Below are 19,942 nucleotides of genomic sequence, written 5' to 3'. Positions count from 1 at the left end.
AAGAGTTCATCTCATTCATAAGACACAATTTTTTGATGGGTGCATTTAAAGAGCAAGTCAATCAATTCCTTCAGTTACTCATTTTCTCATGTGGAGCACAGAATGTGAAATTTGATTCTCTTTTGCACATCTGCATATTCAAATTAGCATATTCAAATTAGTTGAGGGTTTAGTTAGCTACCATTCCTCTGCTCTACTCATTCAACCATGTGACCACGTGAATTCTCTGGATTAGACATAATGCTGGTCTGAAACTTGAAAAATGCATCGTCAGCATTATACTGCTTAGAAAATTAATTAGCAGGACAAAAGATTCAGCACGAGGCGATCTCCCATCTGTTTTCTCTGCTCTTTCTCATGATGCTTTTCTCCTTCATCTGTGTTATACAGACTTCTGTAACTGTAACAGTCTTGAAGCAACTTTTGTAGAATTATTAGGTGTTTATTATTTTTTATTAGTCAAGAAATAAATGGCACACCCCTGTTCAACAAGCTGCCTGATTTGTGGCATCAATTATATTTGTAGCACAAACCGTACTGGATGACTTGCATGCAAAAGCTTAATACTTGGGGTTGGAACAAACCAAAAGTATGAACAATAGTAGCCATGCTTGTCTTGGCAGTGTGACAGTCTGAACTCATAGCCACTAGATGGCAGCAGGAACATTCAGTGATATCTGTTTTTTAGGCATGTACCTGATTTCAAAGTACATTCGTGAGAAGACAGACAGCATTGTGATTTTCTCAGGTGACAGTTCGGATGAGCTGACACAAGGACACTTCTACTTTAAGGTAGGCTAGATGTTATTGTATGATTAACTTGTGTGTATTTACAGTGTCTCTAAAAAGTATTTGGATACTTTTAAAAGTGGACGCATTTATGTTATTCCATTTGTTACAGTAGCCTATCATTGAATCAGCTTTATTTGCTGGTTGGTATCATCATTTGTGCTCTTGATTTATATGATATCACAATTTTAAAGCATTGCCAGTTAAACATTTTCTTCGCACGCTGTTCTGACATTCACTTTTCTGAGGGCGTACACCCGAAGTGCACGTACTAAAAGTCTGTCAAACAGCTTGTGACTAAACTAAGTGTTGCGGCTTATTGCGCTTTAACCATCAAATACTTAAAAGGTTTACATAAACACAGTCAGTTATGTCTTTAGTGAACGTGAAGAGTTCGGAGAGAATCGGATGTGTGTCTGTGTATTAGATCTGTGCATGAGGTCTTAAAGTAACCTCAATCTAATAAACCTTCTAACACTTTTGTCATTACCATTAAAAGACAGAGAAAATCAATTCCTGCTCTTGACTGAATAATTTCAGTAGCTTTAATAAGAATCAATGCACATTTAAATTCGTAAAGTGAAGTTTATGTAGTGTTTTATTTTGACATCTGTTTATTCAATTTCTTACTTGAATGCTATTGTTACGTAAATAGGCTACACCAACTGTAGCTGAAGTTTATTTTAGTTTAAAATAAACTAAAGGTTTTATTGGTTTATATCATTTGTTTCTTATGTTGTATTTGTCCTATTATTTGTCATTTGCATCTTTGTTATTATTTTTTATGACAAAGATGAAAAAATAAAAAAGGGAAATAAGATTTTGGCCCACCTCTTCTTTGGCCAAAACGGCTTGCCACTTTTTAAAAATATATTTTGTTAAATTGTATCGCTTTTAATTGTATTCCTAATTTTTAAAATAAGGAAATTAGTTTGGCTATACTACTTAGCGACTTAATATTATACTCAGTGACAAAATAGTTCTAAAAATTAACACAAAAAAGAATCGTGGTAAGATCGTGATCCTGATAAAATACACTTTAAAGTACAATGTGCTTTTTAAAAGTATACTCTTATGGGATAGTTCATCTAAATTTATGTCATCATTAAAAATACGGTGTGTTACTGTTTTTTAAATTAACAGCTAAATACCGTTTTGTCAGCTACATTATAAAACTGTAATTTAACAGCATATTGCATTACAGCATTTAAAACAGTAACAGACCGTATTTTTACGGTATGATGCTGGCAACCACAGCTGCCAGTAGTTTACCGTTTTTTTACAGGATTAATTTTTACAGTGAACTTATCATAGGTTGTATTCCAAGTACATTTAAAGGGGCTCGTTTCACAAGATGTAAAATAAGTCTCTGATGTCCCCAGAGTGTGTATATGAAGTTTAAGCTCAAAATACCCCAGAGATATTTTTTATAGCATGTTAAAATTGTCACTTTTGGGTGTGAGCAAAAACGCGCCATTTTTGTGTGTTACTTTAAATGCAAATGAGCTGCTGCTCCCAGCACAAAGGGTGGAGCTTCAAGAGCTTGTGTCCTTTTACCTCACACAGACATGCACTGAAAATTTCAAAAACTTTTAGCCTTTTATGTTCAAACCAGAGTCGTACAAAGATGGCGAGACTCAAGAAGAAGTGACAACATGTAGAATACAAGAGGACATTTCTGAATGGTTGATGAATTTATGTAGCTGATGTGGAGTTAACTATCTTCTAGTCATTGATTAGCATATTCTGTCATGATAATCTATAAATTGCATTCCTGAGGGCAGGGTTTATGTAAATTTTAGGGTTAGTGATGTCACTAACCAGTGAAAAAGCTCACTGTAGTCCCTACCAGCCGTTTGTTGTAGTCCTTAAAAAGTGATTTCTGTAAAAGAAAATATCTCCTTTTGCTTTGAACTTTGAGCGTTGTAAATTTGCAGATGCTGTTTATGCTCAAACAGCAACATTACACACTAACTAAAGTTAGAAAAGTGAAATCATAATCAACCACCCCTTAAAGTAGGTGTGGGAATCTTTAGGCACCTCATTGTCCGATTCTGGGAGTTCGATTCCAAAATAATTCTTAACCTCCTTTTTTGTTTTATTCATTTGTATAATAACTTCAACATTAAGACATTTTGAAATAATTTTGAAATGTTAATAATCTATCCAGAATCTTTGAAGTGAGAATCAAGATGCATCGGAGAATCAATTTCTCTCACCCTTACATTTAAGTGTCCTTTTATTTTATTAATATTATCTGCAAGTATAGGTACAAATATACTTTTAAGATTTGATGTACACTACAATTGTGCATTCAATACAATTAGGCACACTTGTTTTTCACAAGTGTTGACTTAATTTGAATTTTTTTCCAGTATACAATACATTACTGTCATATGTGGTGTTGCTGTAGTTTATGACTGTGCTGTCAAGTGAACATTTGACCTCTTTTGTATTAGGCTCCATCACCTAAAGCTGCTGCAGAGGACAGTGTGTGTCTGCTGAAAGAGCTTCATCTGTTTGATGTTCTAAGAGCGGACAGAGCCACAGCTGCATTCGGGTAAGACCAAATGTCCCTTCCCTTCTCTTCCCTGCCCATAGCAACTTGAAATTTTTCATAGTATTTGTCATTCCAAACTGTTTGTTTCTTCATTAGACTGGAGTTGAGAGTGCCTTTCCTGGACCATTGGTTCACCACATAGTGTTAGGCTTCAGGGTGGATGAAGTAGGAGATGAACACGAAGGAGATTAATTCCAAGGTTTTAATTCTCAATATTCACAGATACAAACAAAAAGGGAGCGTGTGCTCAGATTACAGATAACCTAACATAAAACAAACATTAACATTGACCGACAAGTGACAACTGAAACACACAGGGCTTAAATACACAGGAGAACAGATCAGGGAAACAAGACACAGCTGACAAGACTAATGAGGGTAGAACAGGTGACGCAGATGAAAATAATTAAACAGACCGGAAAAACAGGACAAAACCAAAATCAACAGAAGACAGGGGAAAACGATCACAGAAACACTGAAAACACAGAAACGGAACTCAACTACAACATTACTCCCCCCTCCCAGTAGGCGCGTCCTCGCGCCGTAGAAAGAAAAAAGGGGTGGGAGGGTGGGAGGGTGGGCGGAGACAACCCCTCGGGCGGAAGACCCTTCAGGTGACCCCTCAAGTGACCAGGACGGAGGCCTGTAGCCCCCCCCCCCAAAAAATACTTGGGGAAAGGCCCGGGTCTCAGAAAAGGATGGATAAAAACAGTGTTAGACCGGGCTGATGGGGACCGTGAAGAGGGCTCGGTGCTGGGCAGCGACGAGGGCTCGGTGCTGGGCAGATCCAGCGACGAGGGCTTTGTGCTGGGCAGATCCAGCGACGAGGGCTTTGTGCTGGGCAGATCCAGTGATGAAGTCTCTGTGCTGGACGGGACCAGCGGTGAAGAAGGTTCTGTGCTGGACGGGACCAGCGGTGAAGGCTTGGTGCTGGACGGGACCAGCGGTGAAGAGGGCTCTGAGCTGGGCGGAACCAGCGGCGAAGAGGGCTCTGAGCTGGAAGGGACCAGCTGTGAAGAGGGCTTTGAGCTGGACGGAACCAGCTGTGAAGAGGGCTCTGAGCTGGGCGGAACCAGCGGCGAAGAGGGCTCTGAGCTGGACGGAACCAGCTGTGAAGAGGGCTTTGAGCTGGACGGAACCAGCTGTGAAGAGGGCTCTGAGCTGGGCGGAACCAGCGGCGAAGAGGGCTCTGAGCTGGGCGGAACCAGCGGCGAAGAGGGCTCTGAGCTGGGCGGAACCAGCGGCGAAGAGGGCTCTGAGCTGGGCGGAACCAGCGGCGAAGAGGGCTCTGAGCTGGGCGGAACCAGCGGCGAAGGGAGCTTCAAGCTCGGCGGGATAAAAGAAAACAAAATCTCTGCGGGCATGACGCTGTCAGTCTCTAGCTCTGCGGGCTCGGCTGGATTGGCGTGAGGTGTAGGCTCGGTTGGACTGGCGTGAAGTGCAGGCTCGGCTGGACTGGCGTGTTCAAAGGCTTTTCTGACCGACATGAAGGCTGGGTCGAACATCTTCAAAGCCAGATCCGCACTATTCGACACCAGCTTACGAGCTCTGGGGCAGAAGAACCCCGCAATCAATCTCCCCATCCTCTTTCTTCTTTTTGGGTCGGTCAATCTGTTAGGCTTCAGGGTGGATGAAGTAGGAGATGAACACGAAGGAGATTAATTCCAAGGTTTTAATTCTCAATATTCACAGATACAAACAAAAAGGGAGCGTGTGCTCTGATTACAGATAACCTAACATAAAACAAACATTAACATTGACCAACAAGTGACAACTGAAACACACAGGGCTTAAATACACAGGAGAACAGATCAGGGAAACAAGACACAGCTGACAAGACTAATGAGGGTAGAACAGGTGACGCAGATGAAAATAATTAAACAGACCGGGAAAAACAGGACAAAACCAAAATCAACAGAAGACAGGGGAGAACGATCACAGAAACACTGAAAACACAGAAACAGAACTCAAAACTACAACACATAGAGTGCCTAAGGTGGGTTTATCTGACACCTTCCAATTCAATGATTTATCCTTACACATGCCAGTCCCACCTGTGGCTACTTGTCTCCATGCAAAGTTTATTATTGGAGTTCGACAAACCCCAAACCCTTAAAGAGAGTCCATACAAAACTGAAAATTGTAATTTACTCACCCTCATATTGTTATAAACCAAAATGACTTTTTCTGTGGAACAAGGGCAGCGCTAGGGAGGGGCTAGCATTTGCATTAGCATCCCCAAAAAAAACCAAAGCACCCCCATAGCACCCCCACACATTCTTTCTGGAAGCAATTTATAAATAAGTTGATAACAAAAGCAACAAATAAAATAAAATAATTTGACTCATTACGCATGCATGATGTGATTTGCAGCTACTTTCGCACTTTTTGTAATGTCATTGCATTTTATTTTAAAGTGGAGCGGTTCCTTGTGCCAAGGGCTGTGCCCCGTGTAGTCGCACATTTGTTAAATTTATTAATATTAATAGCCTACTAAACCATACTTTAATAGCCTAAATAGCTATAGGCGTGATATAGCATATTCTGCGCTCAAGCTCGCGCATAAAGCTTGCTGCAAAGCACCCGGGAAACATTAATGATTATGGATGTGTTGGGAGAAAAAAGAACACATTTTAATTATTTATTAATAAACTATAGTGCTTTCTGAGTCTAGCCATCTCTGCAGAGATGTGCCTTTATAGATAACTGCATAATAGTCTGAGGTACTTCACATGTACATGGCACAGCGCTTTAAAGCCTCTTCCTCTTCCTCTTTATCTCTTTCTTGAATTTTTCTTTCAGGTGAATGATCTTTGAGAAGAATTTCCCCGGCTGCTGCAAGTGGACGCCACATTACTGGATGCCTCGCTGGATCAAGGCCACAGACCCCTCGGCCAGAACCCTGTCCATCTACAAGCCTGATAAAGACCAGTAATCGCATCAGACTTCAGACCTTGGCTAAACAATACAATCACATACATGCCTCCCACATGAAGCTGGTTTAAACATTACCATAATATATTTTATTGCTTCCACTTTCTCTGTTTAGTTTACTAAAATTAGTTTTTAGGCTGGTTTTAGTCTCCTAAAGAGTCAGTTTTTCACAGGTTAGTGTAATTTCTTCAGCTCATGCAATAGTTCAAAAGATAAAAATGGAGGCCCTGTCAACTTTTCAGGCCTTCAAGCTTTCTTGCATACTCCATTAGGCTCATGTTTGTTTTTCACACCTTTTTATGGAGGATAGATAGATAGGTAGGTAGGTAGGTAGGTAGGTGGATGGATGGATGGATGGATGAGACTATTATGAATTAACACTGTCAGCAAAGTTCAAGACAAAGAGACCGAAAGATACACTGTTTAAAGGAGATTCCATATTAATTTATTTTACATTAGTAAGTAGTGATATAATACTGTTTAAGAGTTTGAGGTCGGTTAGGTTTAAAATGTTTTTGAAAAAAGTCTTGTGCTCACTAAGGCAATGTATTTGATCAAAGATGCAGTAAAAACATTAATAATGTAAAATAGTAATATTATATCAATTTAAAATAACTACTTTCTATTTAAATACATGTATTTTTAATAATGTTTTTGTTTTTTGATTCAGGAATAAATTATTAGTTTAAGTTACTTTTTTTTGTGTGTGTAATATCTGGGTTGGATAATATCTGTTACCACTGTGCAATTGAGCTATGCACTTATCCCAGGTCCCTTTAGTGAGTGTATTTGTGTGCGTAGAGTCAGCTAATTGAAATTAATAATTAGTTGGCTAGTTAAACTGCTTTTAAGCAGTTATTTATTGAAAAAAAAAAAGAAAAAAAGTTTGACTGTTATTCTGTTAGTCTCTGAGATGAATGAATGGCACTGGTTAAAGTAGGGTTCACTGTTTATCCTTTACTGCTGTCCTAATATTAAGGGTTAAGAGATTATATTTATTATTATTTGTATAAACTCAATGTGATATTTGTATTTTCTTTGGTGCACCATTACTGTAAGAAAGTGTCAGTGGAAAGTGGATTTTCAATTAGAGAAAAGAAACGGCTTGAATGATTAAAGAAGTTTAATGTGCTACAGATGTTGGAGTGATTGCATTGAAAGATCTGGCCATGATACTGAAAAAGGGTTTCTTCAAAATACCAGTCGAGTTGTGTTATATTAATACAGTTCAACAAGCCTGGTTTAAAAGAATACTTGATGGTTAAAATATATCTAATAGCCTGTAGGTGGAGTGAGTGTGCCATTGTGAAAGCACCTTTAGACCGTGATACGCCACACATTCAACGATACAAGGAATTAAAAGTTCCACCAATAAAGAAAATATTTTTAATATCAAGCTACAATCACACAGAGATATCAAGATAGCAAAACTTTTGCTCATAGCAGTGACAAGACATGCGCAGGATGACATCACACCCGGACTGTCTGTATTATAACATCATCAGTCATGGTGAAAACACTATGAGGCACTAAAATTGACATTTTCAGCACAAATCTTAGTACCTTAGAAAGGACAACGCTTTGCTTTAATGCTCCACAACATCGGGAATTATGTTGTGACAAACACGTTTGATCACAGCCGAACCATTTTAAAATGTCTGACATAAATAAACTGGCACAGGTGTGGCCTTATTTCACAATGTGAAATAAGAATGTTTATTTCTGACCTGAATAACAAAAAACAAAAACAAAAAATGAGTATCACATAATGAAATGATCCGCAAGGAAGCGGATGTGACGATGATCCATTTTAGCCATTAACGTCTTTTGTCGTAGATTTGTACTGTTCCCCATTCATACGATTCTGTGAAAAGAGAAGGTTGGGGTTACACATTTTAAAGCTACTAGTTTTTATTAGTATTATCACTATTTCTATCATTGATGAAGCAGCTATCCTAAAACTAATTGAGAGGTTTTGCAGTACCTACCTGGCTCCTCTTGGCTTCTTTTACCCATCAGCCCCACGAAAGAATTGATTTTATGCCCTGAAAGACAATTAAGGGTTATATGTATATATATATATATATACATACATACATACACACATATGTACAGTTCTGCTATATTGTTGAAGCCTAGAGTGCGGTTGAAGGATGTTACAATTGCTTTTATTCTACTGTGAAAAAGACCTTGAGGTTGTGAGTTCCATTAAAAAGAATCATGTGTTGCTAACACTCTTAAGATTCCATTTAATAAGCTGTGAATGTGACTATACAACCTGCAAAGTTCAAGGATTTGTAAAGATTTCTCTTCTCTCTTCTAGAGTTCTAAAACCTTTTTTTTCATGTGAGAAAAAAAAAACCCACTGAAAATGTTGTTGTATAATTATATATGTAAATCTCTCCTCAAGTGTCTTTGCTTTTAGGCAAATGTAAGCATTTAGCAAATAATATATGCATTGTATGGAGGAGTGTTTTTTGAGATCGCTTACTTTTTCGTGTAATCTGTGCATTTGCTGTGGGGGTGGAAGAATGAAAGAGATGTCAGTTATAGGTCAAAAGCATTTTTTGTCATTTGCTGCATTCTAGTTAAAACGTATTATCAACATCTGATTTTTTTTTATTTTTTTTTATGATATGCATGAGATATAGGACTGCGGTCTTACCAGAGGACCGTTTCCCCATCAGACCAATGAACTGATGAGGTCGGGGTTTCCTCGTCATACGTCTTAGTATCTCTCTGAAGGGATCCGACTGAAGCCACTCATCCTGCAAGAGATGATTTGATTAGTGGAACATTAGACCACCAGCATACAGATGCCACTCCTCACATTATAATATCACTGGAACCCTTGCAGATGTTGATACAATTAGTATTTTATAACTCACCAATGCATCCCAATACAGAATTCACCAAATTTCAGAATTTTTCACCACAGTTTTTGAGCACTAAAATACTTTACTAGGTACAGCGGTTGCAAAGATGCAGTTTATAGACACAAAAACCATGAGAGACATAAGTGCTTGGCTCTCTTCCAACCCGCAATGTCAAATGAGAAACGTGTGCTCCATTCAAACAAGCAATATGAGCACTGAGTAATTCAGCACTGGACAGCGACCTGTGCATGTTGTACTTGAATCTTTTCTAACTACCCAGTGAAATCCAATGAATACAGCTGATAACATTTTTATTGCATGTGCCATGTTACATGTTATATGTATTTAATGGTTAATTTCTAAATTATTGCTTTTGGTCCTCCTCAATCCTGAATATGTGGCTACATCCTACCGAATCGATAATAACAATGTAAAATTATAGCCAAAAAAAAATTACATAATGTTACACATTATTATTACACAGAACTTTATTAGTAATTACAACGCAATTTGCTCACTGGAATGTCAATTGTGACATTTTATGTTATAATCACTCTATGAAGCTGCGCTTTAATAATGAAAAGTAGCATAATTCAATATAATTACCTTTACAGATAAGATTTTTTAACAGTTATTAATAGAATATACTAACATAATATAGTCAATATAATGAGACTGCTTGATAAGAATGTTTTTTGTTGTTGTTATGGCTAATAAAACCAGCCCTAAAAATGTCAGATAGTTACAGTAGCTTTTATTTAGTCTAAAAGACATGTTTAGACAACAGTCAAACATTAAAAAAACTCACCTGTACCTGATTGTTGCCTGTCCAATAATCAAGGTCTTCTTTTGGACCCAATTCTTCTCCAAAAACTTGGCACAAAACAAGAAAAAGGACTACAGCCGGTAAGAGAAATTTCATGTTTCACCCAGTAACTTTCCTTTTCCTTTCCCAAAGCACTTTAAAGTATAAAACGCAAGGTAAACGTCGATTCAAGTCGTATTGTTCGAGTATGTTGTTCAGTGTTCTTTCAGCAGTGCGTGAACAGTTTTCTCCACGTATAACACAGTTCTTTAGTGCGCGCGTCCGATGCGCGTCTCCGTGACCGTACTGACTCGCACGCTCGGCTTTATAGCAATGCAACAGGGAGGTGACAGGTTCCTTCCGACGCTTAAAATCGATAAAACAAATAAATGTATTAGTCAGATTGCTTTAAAACGCACAATGACGAAGAGCACTCCTCTTTAATATTTCGCTCACATTGCTAGAGGAAGTATCTAAAGTTGAAATAGTCCTGGTTCGGACAGTCCGTGACTTTATGGACGTGTGCTGATCAGGACTGCAGACAGGTGACGTTATGATTGACTCATTCGACGAATGTTTTACGAAGTTCCGTCTACAACTGTGCAAACATGAATGCAGATGGCTCGTTTAACACGATTCGTTTGCGTCAGAGGAGGTGAGCAACTTCTGAAGGGTCTTGGAAATAGAAAAAAAGCACATATGAGAGGAATTAAACACTGAAGAAGCCGAAACCTTTGTGTTTTCTCCCGTGTGTTATATAAACTAACAACATTTTTTGAATTCTGGGTGCGAATCACAACTGAATTCTTCAAGGAATTGCAAGAGCCACGAGAGATTGCCTATGTTTCGGGTTCTCCGATAACAGCTCAACACATCTCTTGTTTTCAAGCATTAAGTTCTAGAAGAATGAAGCTCTTTTTTTTTTAAAAGCATCCTCGCTCTTTCTTTTTAATAACCACTTTTTGTGGTCTGTTCATGGCTTTTGAGTTTACCCTTTTAAGGTTAAAATGTTCTGGATGTTACATTTTAAATTCTTCAGATGAGCAAAACCTAAGAAAAAAAAAAGGCTATACTTATTGTGTTCAGGTTACTTGCTGCTATATCAAGATGGGGTATGAGTAAAGTTAGACAGGTTTGGTGTATGATTAGGGTTATGGGTGGGTTAAGGTGTACGAAAAGGGTAAACAATGTAATTAAAGATGTAATTACAGAAATCAATCACATGCTATAATTACATGCAGGTATTTTTTTTTAAATATAAGTACAATGTAAAAACATGTAGGCTACAGAAGAAGTGCATTGTATTTGAATCTTAGTGGTTAGTAGTTAAAGACACTTAATATAATAATAATAATCCCACAGTATAAAAAGTAATAATAAGCCCACAAAGCTTGCGTGCCATTTTTAAACCATTGCATCTCTAATGGAGGCAGTGTAGTCAGATGCACAGGGTTAAATCCGTGTTTTAAATGAAAAGCAGGGAGAGGACACTCGGAGGTGGATGACCCACGGAGGAAGTGGAGACATGACTGATTTCCATGAGAAAGGACTTTTGTCTCAGCGCACAGAGTCTTTACAGACAGAATAGCACTTCATACCTCGAGTGCCTTTATCAGCGACAATGATGTCTCTTTATTTAATCATGTGTTAATATCAAATGCAAATGTTATTTCTTGCTAAGCTTGCCTTACACAACTGAAACAACCCCAGCAGCAGCGTGAGGGTCGTGGACATTTACTTATTAAAGTGGTGCACAACCTGTTTGATTTTAGTTTTTACTGCTGATGAGAAGATGTAATTGCCATTTTGTCCCGCAGCTGTTCAGAAATCATTTGTAGCCAAATGTTTGACACTATCTGTTTATAGATAGCAAATATTGGAAATCCAGGTTGAACATTTTGCTGTAATGTTTGGTCATGCAGGTTTTGTTCATCAAAAATATTTGTAATATGACTAAATGAACTGGATTACATTAGGTTACTACACCAATTTGGTGTCAAATCAGAAAAAGCTCTTTCAGATCTGTTTTTAGTGTACAGTAGGCTGATGGATATCTAGTGAGAAATTGAACTTTTGCTTCATATGCCATTTTATATTGAAATTGTTTACTCGGAAATATGAACTCTCAATCACTCTCACGGATGATGGAAGGTACAAGAGAAGAGCATATTAAGGAGAAGTGTGTCTGAAGAAGAGATAGATAATGAATGGAAGAGAGAAAATAAGATATATCCATTATCTTTTCTTTTATAGAGCTCAACACCAACAGACAGAAATGGCATGTGTCTGCGTATGAATCCATCTGATTATTCAGACATGCTATCTTCTTGTTTCCAAGAACACAACACTCCTTAGTTTTACCCCAACATGCATTAGAAGTCAGACCACTCTGCAATTCTCAGAGTTGAAAGAGAAAGAAAATAGCCCTAATGGTCAGTTCACCCTAAAAGAGCACAAGTAGACCTCATTTTTCTTTCAACAATGGTTGTGTTTTTTTATTCTCCTGGTAGACTTACCAAAAATGTCAGAAGATTGCAGGTTGAATTACTCCGCTTATGTTGTTAAAGCAGAATAAGAGGCGCCAATTATTTCTTTTTAGAAACACAATCTATATATCCCATGTAGTTTTAGCAATGCACAGCCATCATATAAACAACCCATTTCAATGTACAAAACACTATCAAAATACTCCAAAAAAATGTACAAGTTCAGTTCAGTTTGTTTGAAAGTTAGTTGAAATTATCTAGTAAATGGGTAATGAGACTCATTTCCTGGGTTTTAATATACAAAATGTTTTGTTCATTTTGAAGAATCTGAAAAACCAATGCATTTCCACATCTTTAACATTGGTAGACGTTGTTCTTATTGTTCAATGTTCTCATTGGTAGATTAGAACTGTATATCAACTATAAGTGAGATGGCATGAATTGAAACTGAAGCGTGCAGAGAGCAATTGCATTATCACATGGTTTGTTTATTTTGACTACTACTACTACTTATATGTTGTTTATCATGTCCTGCAGGTTGAAACCAATAGCCAATGGACCGAGCTTATGATTCAAAACTTTGGAGTGAGTAAGATGTTTTAATGTTTTGATCAAACTAAAAGTCCATGAATAACTTAAACATAACAATCCTAAACTCAGCGGAACATAAAAACACTGAATACCTGTGACAGATAGAAGCATTAGTCCAATTTGACATTTGGATTGATTGCATTTATATTTTACAAGCAGACCGTGTTATAAAATTTAAAGACCTCGACACAGAACATTTTAGTATGTAATAAGCGCTTTATCAAATATTGGTGATCATAATGGCAGTAGTAAGGCTGTTGCTTTGGATCATCTATTTGTACAAGTGTTATTGCGGTAGTGTTCAGACACAGTGTGTGGGAGGACAGGTCAGTTTGTCTTAGATTTGTGTTCTGTTGTTTCGCCGTGTCATGAATAAAACACTGACTAAGGTGAATAAATGTTTAACCTTGTAAGAAAAAGACGCGAGACCACCGGCTTACCACCAAGTTTTGTGATGTGAAGCAGGAGTGCAGTTTTAGCTTTAAACCTTTAGCTATTTTATAAAGCTTTAACCCTATTTTTGCTTCTTCAGCGCAAACCTCAGAGTAATATTAAATATTTTTGATGTCAGCAGTCAAGACTTTCAGAGATTGCTTCAAAATGTGAATTTGCTTTTGGCTAAAATGCTTTTTTTTTCCCCTAAGACTTTGCTAAAGTAAATTTAGAAAAAACATCATCATAACTTATACCTTACTTAGACATAATGCTACTTCTTCCTGACCTCCCAAGCATGACTAAACATTTACCGTAAATTGAAGTCTAAAGATATTTCAGCTATGCTTAATGTATATGCCCTTGTCCTTTAGGCTAAAGAGGCTTTAGTTTATATATCCAGAAGGTTGGAGAAGATCCACAGTAGATATGACCATGTGTCTATAGTGGATACAAATCAGCATATGAAGTGAGCAAACAAACCTTAGCAAGCTGTAGAGCAATTATATTGTAAATATGCACTTTCCATATAGATATTCCAAGCACAGTCTGACCCTTAAAGTGCCACATGCAATTATTATTTCTTTTTTAATTATTTATTGCTATTTTTATGTATGTTCTTTAAAATTCCCTATTCAATTTCTCTTGGTTATAGTGGGCATGCATATGCTCTTGTAATTCATGTCTGGGTATTTTCAAACCCAGTAAAATGTCCAGATTATTCTGGTTTTGAGTACTAACATGCTAAAATTATTTTCCGTCATGAGGCATTTTTCCTTGTCCATTTTAATTATTTTGACTCATAAGCTTGTTTTTTTTTTAATTATTATTATTATTATTACAGTGGTCCTGTATCAAGTAATGCCATTTTTTTTTAAACTCAAAATAACCTTCAGCCCCATCTCACTCTGCTTAGTTGGGCTTCCTGTGTTCCATATTGAATATTGTCTCAAATCATGTGGTTTGTTGAGGAAAGCCGTTCCTTTATAAGTGATCATATTTACAATTTGACAGATGATTAAAAAAAATCCAACACCCAAATTTCATTCAACAGGGTCCTTTGGTTGATCTTGACCTCCTTCAAAATAATATATATTCTCTGTGAGATATACTGTATATCCTGTTAATAAGCAAGTACAAGAAATACAAGTGTTTTTCCTGCATAAACTGAGCATTATTGACCACTTAAGATGCTCAAGCAAAATCGCAAATGCTGGGCATTCATTCAAAATACAGCAATCTGGCAAATGTGACTCCATCCGGTCTCCCCACCGGAACAGATGAGTCCTGTCCTGTCAATGGACAACTAGCTTCCCTCGTATTTTTCATGTCCTCTAGATGCTCTATTGAATTTCCTATTTCCATTCAGTAGAAGAGACATTCCCATTAAGGGGGAGACTTTAATTAAGGTAGTACACTTACGCTGCACTCCCGATGCGGGCTGAATGGGCTTGACCCTGCCAAGCATAAAGGGAGGGAGCTTGGCAGCGCTTTCAGTCACCCTAAACCATGTTTATTATCCCTGACTGGAATGCAATGATTATGAATATAGAGAACACTGGAGCAGCTGTGCTAATGGAGCCTCCGAAGTGCTTTTGTATAGAGGATTTGCCTTTGCAGTTTTCATCACTAAATGGGTCAATGAGTGTCCACAATAAAATAAAATAAAAAGATGAACACGGCATGTTTTTAAAAATGAACCGTTTAAAAAAAATAAACGAATACTGTTTTGATTTAATAAATTTAAAAATGCCATGTTGTGTAACCATCAATAAAATATGGCATTTTTCCATTAACTTTGAATACATATGAGTGGGCATAATCTTATTTACATATTAAAGTACATAATAGGTTTTTAGTATATTTTTCAAGGTTCAAATGTCATAAATTATTATGAATAAAAAAATTTTTACAGCCTGCACTAACCTTTATGTAAAGAAATACACTTCAGCATACATTTTAAAAGAGCAAATATGGAATTATTATGGAAACAATTAAATTAAATAAATAAATAAATGAATTAAATACATTAAAAGAATATACTTAAAAGTGAACTGAATGTAATGTTTTCAGACAATTACTTGCATGTTAATTGCAATTCAATTAAAATGTATTATACTTTCAATTATCTGAACTTGACCCACTTAAGTAGGACTTAAAGCTGCAGTAGGTAACTTTTGTAAAAATGTATTTTTTACATATTTGTTAAAACTGTCATTATGTCCTGACAGTAGAATATGAGACAGATAATCTGTGAAAAAATCAAGCTCCTCTGGCTCCTCCCAGTGGTCCTATTGCCATTTGCAGGAATACACCGCTCCCGGTCAGAAACAACCAATCAGAGCCAGGAGGAGTGTCTTAGCAGTGTCAGTCAAGCTCGTGTAAGCGCTGATCACACCCCTCTCTTGCACAGCGCGTAGCGTCGTTCAAAATCAATATTGCCGGTGTGCCGCAGCTGTGCTAATAATGGCGGACAAACAACCAAAACTGCCAATTTCTCGAGTGGCACCTGCTCATACAACAAAGACGGGTAAACGGAAAAAGACCAATGACGATAAACAAGCGGAAAAGAAAGAATTAGACAGAGCCCGAAATAAAACGAGGGTAAACATCGAAGCGGCTTTTCAGAGGTGGAGGGAGCTACGTGTCCTGAAAGGATTAAAAATCGATGCAGAGTTAGCCACATTTCTGATTTGTTACATACTGTAACGTTAGTTAGGCCCTACCGTTATATTATCTTATTAGCTATTTATAACTTATAGAAAGAGTGCAACGTTATAAACAAGTTACATTACATGTATTGCAAAATACGTAATGATTGGAGGACCAAGTTTGTAGTCAAAGTATGGGCAGGCCATAGCCAATGTAAAGCATATTGTTGATGTTTCGTCCCTACCAATGAAAGTGCCATAACTGTTTATCCGCCGTCATCGGTGGCCCTGCTTGGCAACGGCAGGCTCCGTTGTGGGGGAGGAGCTGTGGAGGGAAATGTCATAATTACTTATATTGTCTTTGTAATAAGTTTAAAGTGTAGTGTCGAATGCACTGACAATCACTTGTAGTAAACTAAAATATACTTTAATGTAATTTCTATTGAAACTTGTGTCATGTATTTAAATATATATTTGAATTACAAATTTGTAATGATGAAGTTGCAATTAAGTACATATATACATATATATGTACTTACTATGTGTGTGTGTGTGTGTGTGTGTGCGTGTGTGTGTGTAATATGTAATATGTAATAACACTAGTTATAATTACAATAAAGTGCTTTTGTATATTAAGCGGCATCAAAATAAGTGTACTTTAAAGCACAACAAAAGATTAATAAACATAATGATTTAAAATGTACTTTGAATTCAAATTTTAATTTTACATTATCACAAAGTGCACTTTTTAAGTGGCCTTTTCATTAATTTTATAATATCTGCAAGTAAAAATGTACTTTTAAGATTTGAAGTGCACTACAAGTGCACATTCAATATAATTAAGCACACTTCTTTTTCACAAGGGTAACTTGCCTTATCATAACAAGCAGAAATTATCTGATAATTTAAGACACTGATTGACACCATCATGAGGGTCTGCAGTGGTCCTCTCTATGATGTCATTTCCTCTTCGTGTTTTTTACTGCAGTTTTCTGAATGTAAGTTTGACTGCATGACTTTGATTTGGTGGACACGTTTCTTCTTCATCCTATTATATATGTCATAAAATGAATAAATCCAGTCAAAAATGAACATAATGCTATTTCCCCACATTCAGATTGTTTTTGTTTTCCTGGCATGTTTCATCATAAGCTCTTGGAGCGCTCCCAGCTTTGTTTGTGTAATATCGGACTCAGCGGTAACCTTCGCAGAAGTAGACCGTCCCTGCCTGGCTGTGCATCTTATTTGCTTCCATGAATCAAATTAAATTCGACATCTTTAATTTGAAAAGTGTGATTGATTAGGCCCGCCATGGAGTATTTGATATGATGTCATTGTCCCCCTTCCCCGACTGAAGGGACGTGTGACTAAATGCAATCTCTTTCTACTAATGCAATGGGACATTATTCTACTGTCCTACACGAGAACACCATAAATCAGCCACAGACATGCTGAGCTTTGTGTAAGTGTGTGTGTGTGTGGTTGACTCAGTGGGGGTGTGTAGGAGGGCACGTTACGTATCTCTCTCACATGTTCTCGCTGCAGTGGGCTGGTTCTTACCTTTCACTTGCGTCACCAGGGGGTGGCCATCAGTGAAGGGAGGACGTCAACCAGTCCCAATTATCCTCACCGTGAAAAACCATCAGTGACATGTTCATTCTCCTCGTGCTTTTGTCCCACTGTGAAGTCACGACAGGGCACCTTTCTTGCGGTTACAGGTGAAAAATATAGCTGCAAGCAGCCATAACCGGGGCCAAGCAGAATAAGACGACAAGACATGCCAACAGTGCTGAAAGTGTCAGACCATCTGCAACAATGAGCAATTAAAGACATTTAAAGAAGATTTTAGGTGAAATGGCTGAAAAATCATAGAAACAGTAAATAAAAATATGATTTAATGGATTATCACTTTTGACCAATAGGTGGCGCAGTCACAAAACTGATGTGATGTGGTCAGAGTGAAGGGACAATGAGACATACAAAGTTTGGTGTCAATATGTCAAGGCATTGCAGAGATAAAGCCTGAATAGTCCTTTTGGCATCATGCCTCAACTTTGCTGCTGCGCTATACGAAAACGGTTTCATCTATCGACACAAAATCCATAACTTTTAGTCGGCACGGTCCGGAGATGATATGATTCGATTTTGCTGAAAATCGGACAAACAGTCTAGGAGGAGTTCGAAAAAGTAGGTTTTGAATGAAAATCAAGATGGCGGACAGGAAGTTTGGCCAAATAAGGTAAACTTGGTATCTATGTTCTCGGCCTGACCCAAGGAATCGATTAAGACCAGTGTCATTTCAATAGGCCAATTTATTCAAAAGTTATTAGCCTTTTTGGAAATTTTGTTATTACTTTTGACCACTAGGTGGCGCTGTCGCGAAATATTTTGAGTACTTTCAGGGCATGGTACTGATGGCACATTCTGAGTTTCGTAATATTACACCAATGCATTTGTTTAGTATCGAATTTTATTTCACAAAACTGTATTGAAGTCAATGGGAATTCCATGTTTTGTTCTATTATAGCGCCACCAAGAGGCTCAGTCCCACCATTTTTTTTATGTGTCCTCAGAGTGAGCCCATACATATGTGTGTCGATTTTGGTGAACATATCTCAATTCGCTTCGGAGTTATAGACATTTATATGAAAAAACATGTAAAAAATGACTGACACATGACTTTGATTGGAATTTACTACCCCTAAACATCAATATTTTCGCATTTGGGTATTAGCAATTAGTTATCGACCTATGTTTCCAAACTTCTGACGGTGGTTTCGTCTCGATCGGACTAGCGGTTTCGAAGATATAGCCAAATGTTTTTTAAGCGCTAAATCACAACGCTACACAAACTGTAAGCCGAAACCTAGAATGTTTGGTATCGTAGGACTCGGCAAGGATTCAGGAGTCTAATGAGATGAGTCTCGTGAAAATAAGTCGACCACACCCAAAGTTATAAGCATTTGAAGAAAAAAAATTCACCACTAGGTGGCGCTGTGTCTAAACTTCTCAGGTTCTTTCAGGACATCGTGCTGATGACCCATACCATGTTTCGTAACAATCCGTTCATGCGTTCTTAAAATACAGCATTTTAGCACATAATTCAAAATGGCCGACAGTCAAAATGGCCGATATAGTAAAATTGGATATCAGTCGACTCGGCATCTTGCCCTGAATCTAATGAGACAAATGATTTTATGATTTTTGGACAAACTGTTCAGAAGTTATTAGCAAAAATAGCCATTTTTCATATCTCCGGACCAGTAGGTGGCGCTGTGCCGAAACACAGCATGTAGCCTCAGGTCATGCTTGTGATGATATGTACCAAGTTTGGTTGCAATCGAATCGTCATGAGCTAGGGAATAAGTGGACAAAATAATTTTGTTGATAGGCCTTACGGTTCAAAAGTTATTAGCATAAATATGAGTGAAACTTTGGACAGTTGGTGGCGCTAGAGGGATTGGTTTTAAGACACCAAATTTGCTATGGTGACTTTTCAGACTGTCCTCTATCAGTGTGCCAAATTTCATAACTTTCCCGCAAGCGGTTCTATGGGCTGCCATAGACTCCCAGAGCGGAAGAAGAAGAAGAAGAAGAAGAACGGGAACAGATACAATAGGTGCCTCCGCACCTTCAGTGCTTGGCCCCTAATGAGTGTCTTCTAATGTTTGCAGTAGCTTGATTAGATATCAGTATGTCACAATAGGTATGTTAACGAGAAAATGAAAATAGGTCAGGATATCCGATAGCTTGTTTACAGTTCTTTGTGCTACTATGAAACAATAATTGGTCTGAATGTCAAGATCTGACCACCTCCG

General features: G+C 37.6%; 1 protein-coding gene across 2 annotated transcripts; it reads right to left on the bottom strand.

Annotated features, from left to right (window-relative positions):
• Nucleotides 1-7,390: 7,390 nt before the first annotated feature.
• tac1 (tachykinin precursor 1) lies at nt 7,391-10,574 on the bottom strand. 2 transcript variants are annotated; one of them, XM_084130351.1, is made up of 5 exons: nt 9,974-10,263; nt 8,949-9,051; nt 8,775-8,798; nt 8,272-8,328; nt 7,391-8,147 (listed from the first exon to the last, which is right to left on the bottom strand). In XM_084130351.1, the coding sequence occupies exons 1-5, from the start codon at nt 10,079-10,081 to the stop codon at nt 8,101-8,103; spliced, it is 339 nt and encodes a 112-aa protein (XP_083986477.1). In that variant the 5' UTR covers nt 10,082-10,263; the 3' UTR covers nt 7,391-8,100. The 2 variants fall into 2 exon arrangements, with proteins under 2 accessions (XP_083986477.1, XP_083986476.1); XM_084130350.1 differs by having other exon boundaries at nt 7,650-8,147; nt 9,968-10,574.
• Between the last annotated feature and the right edge of the window lie 9,368 nt (nt 10,575-19,942).

The sequence above is a fragment of the Abramis brama genome, assembly GCF_963993115.1.
Source record: "Abramis brama genome assembly, chromosome: 12".
Taxonomy (NCBI): Eukaryota; Metazoa; Chordata; class Actinopteri; order Cypriniformes; family Leuciscidae; genus Abramis; species Abramis brama.
Note: the sequence above shows the minus strand (reverse complement) of the source record. Positions and strands in the feature narration are given on the sequence as shown.